This window comes from Peromyscus californicus, unplaced genomic scaffold (genome assembly GCF_007827085.1).
Source record: "Peromyscus californicus insignis strain IS unplaced genomic scaffold, ASM782708v3 Scaffold_20__1_contigs__length_68692818, whole genome shotgun sequence".
NCBI lineage: Eukaryota > Metazoa > Chordata > Mammalia > Rodentia > Cricetidae > Peromyscus > Peromyscus californicus.
The window spans coordinates 66,442,596-66,452,686 of NW_026294503.1; the positions used below are offsets into that span (position 1 = coordinate 66,442,596).

At 44.9% G+C, this 10,091-nt stretch overlaps 1 protein-coding gene across 2 annotated transcripts; it reads right to left on the reverse strand.

The window, feature by feature from the left end:
* Positions 1 to 4,026: 4,026 nt before the first annotated feature.
* LOC128116360 (keratin, type II cytoskeletal 6A-like) lies at positions 4,027 to 7,721 on the reverse strand. 2 transcript variants are annotated; one of them, XM_052747538.1, is made up of 9 exons: positions 7,215 to 7,721; positions 6,456 to 6,670; positions 6,081 to 6,141; positions 5,837 to 5,932; positions 5,510 to 5,674; positions 4,965 to 5,090; positions 4,602 to 4,822; positions 4,358 to 4,392; positions 4,027 to 4,259 (listed from the first exon to the last, which is right to left on the reverse strand). In XM_052747538.1, the coding sequence occupies exons 1-9, from the start codon at positions 7,719 to 7,721 to the stop codon at positions 4,027 to 4,029; spliced, it is 1,659 nt and encodes a 552-aa protein (XP_052603498.1). The 2 variants fall into 2 exon arrangements, with proteins under 2 accessions (XP_052603498.1, XP_052603497.1); XM_052747537.1 differs by having other exon boundaries at positions 4,027 to 4,297; positions 4,354 to 4,392.
* Between the last annotated feature and the right edge of the window lie 2,370 nt (positions 7,722 to 10,091).

The window sequence follows — 10,091 nt, forward strand, 5'->3', positions numbered from 1 at the left end:
TTTTGTACAGCCTGAATGGTCAGTATCTGCTTTTTGTAGTGTCATAATATTATTCCAAGGAATATGAGTTGGTTTCTGGTCCATTTCTGAAATTGGAGGAATAGGAATCTCGGTATTTTGTTGCTGTAACAGATCACAATCCCATAGATTCACTGCTACATTAGACACATATGAGCTCAAATTTCCTCTCTGTCCTTCTGGCACTATGCAATCAACCCATCTCATGCTTTGTTTTACCTGAGATATGGTTCCAATTCCCATCTACTTCCTGAAAAGGCTAATTCAGATACCATGATTCTGGTGTAATTATAATCACATTCACTCCTGTGTCCAGCAAGCCTTCAATTATAATGTTATTTATTCGTACCCCTTTGCTTTTGTTCTTTGTTCATTTGTGGAAGTCTGCCAAAATATTTATCTTATGGTTTTACTTGGAATTTTTGATTCACATTTCAAAGCTATTCTATCATCCAGTGCAGTATGATTTTTTACATTAGGCAGTGGATCTTCTAAGTATTCTTGGGAGGAGTTTCCTTCATAGTGACTTGAAATGACTGAACCACGTTTGACTTGGGAGGCTGGGAGAGGCCCCACAAGGTGTTTCCCCATGGTAAAGGGTTGCCTTGTTTGTCTCTTGTTGACCTGCATTCATTGGTAAAGTGTCAGACTTTGCCACATCTTCTGCATAATCCAGAAGATTGGAGCCTTCTGTTTGAGTCATTCCTAAAAGAAACATTGTTTCTAATTTCTTCTTATGTTGCCTGAATTGCCACAATTAAAACATTTGTCACTTTGATGTCTCTTTAGGCTTTGGAAATTGCCTCTCTTATCCAAGCCTCATCACTATAGTTATGAGACTCACTATGGACTGTTTGTTGGATCTATTCTTCAATAGGTGCTGATCTGGCCTTTAAAGGCACAATTATCTTTTTGAATTCTAAATTAGAATTTTCAAAAGCCAAAGATTGAACTAGTACTCATCTAGCCTCTAGATCTGACATTGCTCTTTAAAACTCCTTATTCATTTTAATCTGATATCTGATATCTGATGAGGCTTTTTTAAAAGTTGTTACTCATTTTGAGGGCATGCTAACCTACTGAGTTGAACATGTTTGATTCTTTTCTTTTCCTCTTATGTTCATGTTTCCTCTCGTGAGATTGATTATTTTCTCAGCTCTGTGTTTGTGGTTGCCTTACTTCTCTTGTGCACAATTCCTTTAAGTATCCTCAAGGATGTTGACTTAAGGGTTATGAACTGTTTTAGGTTGTGTTTATCTCAGAATGCCTTATTTTCTCCATCCATCTGGGAAAGCTAACTTTTCAGGATATAGTAACTAGGGTTATCAGTTATTTATTTTCAGGGCTTTTGATAAAACATTCTAGGCATGCACAGTGGTACACAGCCATTAATTCTAGCACTTGAGAGGTAGAGGCAGGAGGATCAGAATCCAGTTCAAGGACATCCTGTTATATAATAATTTCCAGGTCAGCCTGGAATACATTGAGAAGCTAGTTCAAAAAACATATATGTGCATATATTAAACTGCATATATAAAATATGAGTATATACACATATAAAATGCAAATCATATGTACATATGTGTATATATGGTGCAGATGTATATATACAATTACATGCTTTCCTGAATTTTAGAGTTTTAATAAAAATATGATGTTATTCTAATAAGTTTGCTTCTGTAGGTTAATGATTTTCCTCTTGGATATTTTAAAAATTTTTTTGTTCCATAGCTGTGGCAGTGTTTAATTAGAATGCAACTTGAAAATGTTCTCGTCTAGGTATGTTTATTTGGAATTCTAAGTGTCTCGTATTTGGAAATCTATATTTTTCCCTGTATCTGGGGGATGTTCGGCTATAATTTCATTGCATCATTGTTTATGTCTTCAATTTTTAATCTCAGCTCTCTCCTCCACTCCACGGATGCTTAAGTTTGGGCTGTTGAATGTGTCCACGTATTCCTGAGCAGTGTGGCCATGCTCATTCATGTCTTTTTTTTTTGCTATCTGCATGTAGTATTTCCTTGACCATGGCTTCATTGCTGATATTCTTATGCAGTGTGCTGGCTTTGGGCTTTGACTTAATCACCAGGTGACAGGTTTTCTTTCTCACAGTGGGAAAGAAGCCACTGACTACCACACCCTTCAACACAGGACTCCCTGATGCTTGCATTTCTCAGTGGGTCCTTGACTAAGTCTCCTCCTCTGAACAAGTGCCTCTCACTGTCTCCTCTTGGATGGGAGGGTGTTTGGATGTCCTTTGCTTTCAGGTCCTGACAACAGCTGAGTTGCAAGCAATAGCTGCCATCTTAAGACAATGCCTAGCTCCAGCACTCTGAGAAGTGGGGCATGGTGTCTTAGTTAAGGTTTCTATTGCTGCAAAGAAGCAACATGACCAAAAAGCAAGCTGGGGAGGAAAGTTTATTCAGCTTACACTTCCACATTGCTGTTCATCAGTGAAGGAAGTCAAGACAGGAACTCAAACAGGGCAGGATCCTAGAGGCAAGAGCTGATACAGAGGCTATGGAGGGGTGATGCTTACTGACTTGCTTCACATGGCTTGCTCAGCCTGCTTTCTTATAGAACTGTCAGCTCAAGGATGTCTCCACCCACCATGGCCTGACCCTCCCCCATCAATCACTAATTAAGAAAATACCTTATAACTGGATCTCAGGGAGGCATTTCCTCATCGGAGGCTCCTTCCTCTGATGACTCCAGCTTGTGTCAAGTTGACACACAAAACCAGCCAGTACAGGTGGCAAAATGGATTTCTTCTTCAAAGCCAGATGGACATGCAGAGGAGTGACTGTCACACTGGGTCCCCTGATGGGACTTGTGAGAACCATGGGCTTGCCCTGTGGTTAAATCTGCCAGTCAGTTTTTCCATAGCTACCTGGCTTCCCCTGTGCTTGTGAGTTTGGCTCCTCCTGCCCAGGGAGCCAAGGCTGGAGCCTTGCACTCTTCTACTTTTCTTTGGAGTCGTCTTCCTGTTGGCCACACTTATCAGGATCCTGTTATCTCTCATGAAGTCCCCATGCTCTTCCTCTTTGTATTCCCTTGAGGATAAAGCCTGTCCTTTTTGCCCTGACTTTTATCACCGAGAAGCCACAAGGAGGAAGTTTCCAAGCTGCCATCTTACCCCTCATTTGGAAGCATATGTATTAGTAACTCTATTTGTTAATAGGGTTACAGGTATCTTGAGTATTGATTTTATCGCTGTGCTAAATTTAGTGTTTTGTGCTTTCTAGAATATGGCAAGTTTAATCTAAACAATACATTCTGACATAGAGGTCTTTGCAGTGATCCTTTTGGGTGATGCAACTCAAACTCAGAAAGAGAAATGCAAAATGTCCCCTCTAATATGTGGAAAAGGAGCAATAAAGATAACTTAAAAGGGCCTCATCTAGGGAGGTTGCAGACTGTCTGTATAAAATAATTTGCTACAAAAAAAACCAAAAAACAAAAAACACTTAGAGGAAGTCATTATGTTATAAACCTGCTTTATTTAGCAATTTCAAGAAAGCAAAGAGCAGAGGAGAGGTCACGTGAGCACAGACTCCATACATCACAGGACTGTTGACTTAGGCTATCACAGGTACTGCCAGAGAGCTTCATGACATTGAAGTTGGGCTTTTCTCAGGCCACTGGAAACTTAAGGAAAGCTCTGGTTTTGTTGAGTAGGACCCAGACAATGGTTTCCAGAATGAATGAAAGGGACAAGGACACCATTTCACAAGCAGCATCAGAGACAGAGCCAGGGAGGCAGGAGCCTGGAAACCTAAATACAACTTGAAGCACCAAATGTTAGTAAACTGTGATGTGAAGTCAGAAGATGAAAATCAGAAGATGAGTCATGGGGACTCAGCAGAGACAGACAGAGGAGCAACAAGGACTCAGCTCCCCAGCCCTAACCAGAGAGCAGAGGTGGGAGGCCAGCAGGGACAGCCCCTGAGCACAGGGCTCTGCAGCCAGGGGTCTGGGGATCAGGGACCAGCTCTGGTGGCAGGGACTTCAGTGCCTGTAGCTCTTCCTGCTGGAGGAGGTGCTGGTGTACTTGATGGTGGAAGAGCTGCTACCAGAGGAGCTGAGGCCACCGCTGATGCCTCTGCCACTGCCAGAGCTGAAGCCACCTCCAAGGCCATGGCTGCTGCTGTAGGAGTAGCTGCTGCCTCCTCCCAGGCCCAGGCTGCTGCTGGCACCACCTGCACTGCCATAGCCGCTGGACATGGTGGACTGCACCACAGCTGTGGAGGAGGGAAGGTACAAGGGACACCGTGAACCACTCTGTCTGGGTAGCCAGGCACAAGGCAGGACAAGGGGAGGTGGGCAGCAGAGTACTTACAGATGTTGACTGGTCCAACGCCTTCACCATTCAGCCTAGAAGAGGAACAGAGCAGGTGAGAACCAGGGAGCCATCACCTCAGTCCCTGTGGGAACCCTCAATCTGGTGACAGTTCACAGAGGATCCCCGGCAGAAGGTTCCTGAATGGAGCCATTGTGGCCACAGCTAGTGCTCCCTCATCTTGTGCTCAGTGCCTGGCATCATGGAGGTGTCCTCAGGGGCTGGAGGAGGGGTGAATACTCACCTGCACTCCTCTCCTTCCAGCAGCTTCCTGTAGGTGGCGATCTCCACATCAAGGGCCAGCTTGACATTCATGAGCTCCTGGTATTCCTTCAACAACCTGGCCATGTCCTGTTTGGCCTTCTGCAGGGCATCCTCCAGCCCTTCCAGCTTGCCCCTGGCATCCTTGAGGGCCATCTCCCCTCGCTGTTCAGCCTCAGCAATGGCAGCCTGCAGGTTGGCACACTGGGCAGAGAGAGAAAGAAAAACAAACTTGAAGTGTAGTTCTCTTGAGAGGGTGAGCCCAAGATCTTTGTTCCTAGTGAGGGAGAATCTAGAGGACCAGAAATAATGGACAGCAACCTCTGAATTTTCCTGTCTATCCTACCTGCTTCTTGACGTGGTCGATTTCAGATCTCAGCCTCTGGATCATGCGGTTGATCTCAGTGATCTCCTGCTTGGTGTTGCGCAGGTCATCCCCGTGTCTGCCGGCTGTGACCTGCAGTTCCTCGTACTGAAGGTCAGTTGAAGAGAGAGCATTTATGTGAGTTTTGTATATGAAAGCAAATTCACCTTTGAGTGCCATGCACTGTCATTGATGTTATAGCTCTTCCTCAAGAGAAGCTGTAGGGGAACATGATCTATATAGCTCTTTGGGGACTGAAAATGTTCTGTGTAATCTCATGAGGACCAGTATTCTTAGTACAGCTGTAGCAAAGAGAGCATGGACACCATTTATGGCATCTTTCATTCTACCTCTGGGTTCTTTTGATCCTTGGAGTACAATATAACTCTGCAACACTTGTAAGGTCCATTTGCTATTGCAGGATCCCAGGTTCTTCTCAGTAGATCTCTAACCTCAAATGATGTTAGAGACTTACAGATTCATTTTGAGTCCCAGATATTCTTAATCAGCCTCCATTGAATACTCACTTTTGTCTGGTACCAAGACTCAGCCTCTGCCCGGCTCCTCTGAGCAATCTCCTCATATTGGGCCTTGACCTCAGCAATGATGCTGTCCAGGTCCAGGCTACGGTTGTTGTCCATGGAGAGGACCACAGAGGTATCTGAGATGTGAGTTTGCATCTGAGACAGTTCCTACGGAACAGAAAGAGGCAACATCAGCTATGGATGTGAGGATTACAGACGTTCCCAACGCCCCACTCTCAGTTTGCACAAGAGAAAATAAAGGGAAATGGGGACAGAGTGGAAGAGGGAGAAGGACAGAGGAAGAGACACACACACAGAGACTTGACTTACTGCATCATAGAGAGCTCTCAGGAAGTTGATCTCATCTGTCAGACTGTCTGTCTTGGCTTGCAGTTCAACCTTATTCATGTAGGCAGCATCTACATCCTGAGGAAAGAGTCAACAACATGGAATCTAGTTAACTCCCTTGTCCAACCCTCCATCTCCCTGGCAATCATTCTCTGGAATGGACCAGACTTGCAAAGCATTTTCCTCCATCAGCAGGGAAACCATCCCTGTGACTTAGTCAGCTCACCTTCTTCAGGGTCACAAATTCATTCTCTGCTGCTGTGCGCTTGTTGATTTCATCTTCATATCTACAAGAGGGAGGGTTCCACACATTGTAGTGAGTGGGTAGATGGCATCACAGGCAGCCTGTGACCCTACCCTAATTTCTAAAAATGCAATATATCCAAATCATGCCAAAGATGATTTTGTTGTTGTTGAATATCATTCCTTTTCTCTCCCCTAGCCTCCTACAACCCTCCAGGGTCTTATTCTCTTGCTCTTTGGCAATGAATTGTCATTTCATCGTTATGACTGAGCTTTCTTAATTCATGGAGTCCGGGTCTAGATTATGCCTTCATTACCATGAACTTTGGCAACCTGAGTTCTTCTTTTGTTAACTCACTTGTTCTTGTAGTCCTCTACAGTATCCTGCATGCTCCTCAGCTCTGAGTCCAGGCGGCCCCTCTCTCCAATGATGCTGTCCAGCTGTCTTCTGAGGTTGCTGATGTACTGTTCAAACAATGGCTCCAGGTTCTGCCTCACAGTCTTGGTGCCCTGCTCCTGCAGCAGGGTCCACTTGGTGTCCAGGACCTTGTTCTGTTGCTCTAGGAACCTCACCTGGAGGGGCAGAGTGTGAGAAGTATTTGAGTTTCATTCTTCAGTGACCCCTTCATTAGTATGACTCTCCTCTCAGGCTGTCTGCCTAGACCCCTTCTGTGTAGTACCTGGCCCTGGGTCTACAGGGGCAACCAGAGTGAAGCTCCCAACATCATCCCCGTAAGGAAGGCAGAGCTCTCAGCCAGGGCACAGGCAGTATAGGCAGTGCTCACTGGGGTATGGTATAGTATGAACCTAGGATGGCACCCAAACTGGACTATAGAGACTTCTCCCTCAGTACAATCCTCCTTTGTGAGCCTTCAGCTCATATCAGCCTACTGGAATCAGACACCCTTATGAGGCAACCTCTGGAGGAGAGGAACTCTGACCCTGATTGCCAGCTGCCAGACTAACTAAAGAGGAGCAGAAAGCCAGGACAGAGTCAACTAGAAACAATGGCCATGTTTGAGCAAAGCCTAATTTACCTTCCCTCTGAGACCTCTGCCTTTGGCACTCACTCAAGTTTACCTTTGTGTAGGCTGTTCTAGAAAGAACCACATCTCACCTTGTCGATGAAGGAGGCAAACTTGTTGTTGAGGGTCTTGATCTGCTCACGCTCCTCAGTCCTCACTCTCTGGATGGTGGGGTCGATTTGCAGGTTCAGAGGGGTGAGGAGGCTCTGGTTGATGGTGACCTCTTGGATGCCTCCAGGGGGACACACAGGGAATCCAGCTCCCCCATAGCCACCACCAAAGCCAGCTCCACCACCGAATCCAAAGCCACTGCCAACTCCTCCTCCAAAGCCGAAGCCTCCTCCAATTCGGCTACCATAGCCTCCTCCAATGCCACAGCTGCCCCCTCCGATGGAGATCCTCTTGGAGCTCCCCACACCATAGAGGCTCCTGCTGCCAAAGCCAGCTCCTCCACACATGGCCCCAGAGCCTCCGCTGCCTCGGGAGCGGCACACAGACACACTGCTGAAGCCAGAGCGGTTGAGCCCAGGGACTCTGGCTGAGCCGGCACTGAAGCCTCGGTGGCTGGTTTGACTCCTGATGGTGGTTTTGGTAGACATGGTTCCTGGAGATGAGAAGTCTGTGAAGTGGAGAGACTGAAGGGAAGAACTGAGCAGATGAGCGGGATAGGCTCTGGGCAGCTGCTTATATATGGTATAGATGGGCTGGGCTTGGTCCTGAAGGTGAGTTTGCAGAGTGGGAAGGGCAGGGATTTACACACAGTTAGGTCACACCTAGATTATTCAAAATGTTATGAAATACTGAGGTTGCAGTTTTGGCTTCCTTTAGTCAGGGAAAATCCTTCTGCCTCCAGTTTTGACTTGATCCATACAGTAAATCAGCTGTTTATTTACTGTATCTCAGTTAGTCACTGACTCAAAGGTTCTGCAGGTCCTGCTGAATGTGCTGAGATCCCTCTGCTCCCTGCCTGTCCCTCTCTCCCACGGACATCCTAGAGACCAACTGTCCTCTTATGCCAACACAGAGGCTGTCACTGACCTTCAGGGATTGGGAATGTGAACTGTGACCTGTTTTCCTTTAGATCCCATCTCAACAGATAGAGAAGTCAACCACATGATGTCCCATACCCCTGTCACCTGTTTACACCAAACAGCTCACAGCCAGCCTTAGTTTTTCATGTTTCCATTTAGTTCGCTCACCAACAATACAATATTTGAAAGCTGATCTCAAAAAATATGATTTCTTCAGTAATTAATTCATATTATATCTAAAGATAGGCTGTTTTGTATATATGTAGAAAATGACCGTTGTGTTAAATTTATATTTACATTAAAACTGATTCAAGGGACTGTGAAGATGGCTCACTGTTGAAAAGTATTAGTTGGTCTTGCTGAGGACCCAACTTTAGTGCCCAACATCCACATGCTCAGTCACAACCATCTGTAACTCCAGTTCCTGGGAATCCCTTGTCTTCTTCTTACCTCTGAGGGCATCAGCCACATGCATGTTACACATACTTGCATTCACAAAACTAGTTTTATACATAAGAGAGTTAAATATAGTAACAGAAATTATTGATTTTCCAATACTCTTGAAGCATAATTTTTTTTAATAATTTGATTGTTCAAATTTGTAAATATATTTTATTCATGTTTTATTTAGGTCGTAGATCTTCAATAGTTTAACAGAATTTATCATCATCCCATAATATTTTTTTCTCCTAGTATCTTACACAAACAAACAAAAAAGTGTACTAGTGTTTTGCCTGAATGAATGTCTGTGAACCGCTTGTGTGCCTGGCTCCCCTGGAGGCCAGAAGAATGAGTCAGTTCCCCTAGACGTAGAGTTACCAGAAGGTTGTGAGCTGTGAGCCACTTGAACCCAAGGCCTGCACAAGATCAGACAGTGCTCCTCCCTGCTGAGCCATCGCTCCAGCCCTCTCCTAATAACCATTTTGTTAAGGATCCAGATGAACGTCCTTCTTAGTGTTCCAGCTGCTGCCTTCTCCTCGATTGCTGCTGGCGTTTGCTTTAACAGGCCTCAGTGTCCACCCCGTCTGCTGTAAACTGGTTTTATTTAAGTCATAAATCTCAGTAGGATGTAGTCAAGCCTTTCAGGGATGGGGATGCCTGCCTTCTTATATTTATCATAATTGTTCTTAACTATCCTGGGTTTTTTTCTGTTTCCATATGAAGCTGAAAGTTTTCTGTCAAAACCTGTGAAGAATTGTGTTGGAATATTGATGGAATTGCATTGACTCTATAGGCTGCTTCTGGTAGGATGGCCATTTTTACTTTATTAATCCTACCGACCTATGAGCTTGGGAGATCTTCCCTTCTTCCTGTTTTCTTCTTCACATTTTAAACTTCTTACCATACAACTTTGCAGTGGGATAATGCTCTGGTACACCCTAAAGATTTGTCACTCGAATTGGTTTAATAAAATGTTGATTGGCCAGTAGTCAGGGAAGAATTATTGGTGGGGTGACCAGACTAGAATTCTGGGAAGAGGGTGGACGGAGTCTAGAGTTGCCAGCCAGATGCAGAGGAAGCAAGATGAGAATGCCACACTGACAAAAGGTACCAAGCCACGTGGCTAGACATAGATGAGAATTATGGGTTAATTTGAGTGTAAGAGCTAGTTAGTAATAAGCCTGAGCTATTGGCCAAGCATTTATAAGCAATTGTAAAATGAATCTTAAAACGTCTTATTAATAAAACAAACCTGGAGCCAGGTATTGGCGTGAACACTGAAAGATCAGAGAGACAGAACATGCTACAGCTAACCTCACCTTGCCAACTTCTCAGCCGATCCTGTTTCCTCAAACTGGAAGCCTCTGAGTCCTCATCTGGAATGAATCTCAGCTGAACTGCTGCTAAAACCTGAAAGCTTAACCAGACTCTAGTTCCTGGTCCTCATGCCTTCTATATCTTTCTGCTTCCTGCCATCACTTCCTAGGATTAAAGGCA

Coding starts and splice junctions, on each gene's coding strand:
- LOC128116360 (XM_052747537.1), bottom strand. CDS start 7,721: ATGTCTACCAAAACCACCATCAGGAGTCAAACCAGCCACCGAGGCTTC. Junction 5,933..6,080: donor AATTTGTGACCCTGAAGAAG/GTGAGCTGACTA, acceptor CTCTTTCCTCAG/GATGTAGATGCTGCCTACAT. Junction 4,823..4,964: donor TCGACCACGTCAAGAAGCAG/GTAGGATAGACA, acceptor CTCTCTGCCCAG/TGTGCCAACCTGCAGGCTGC.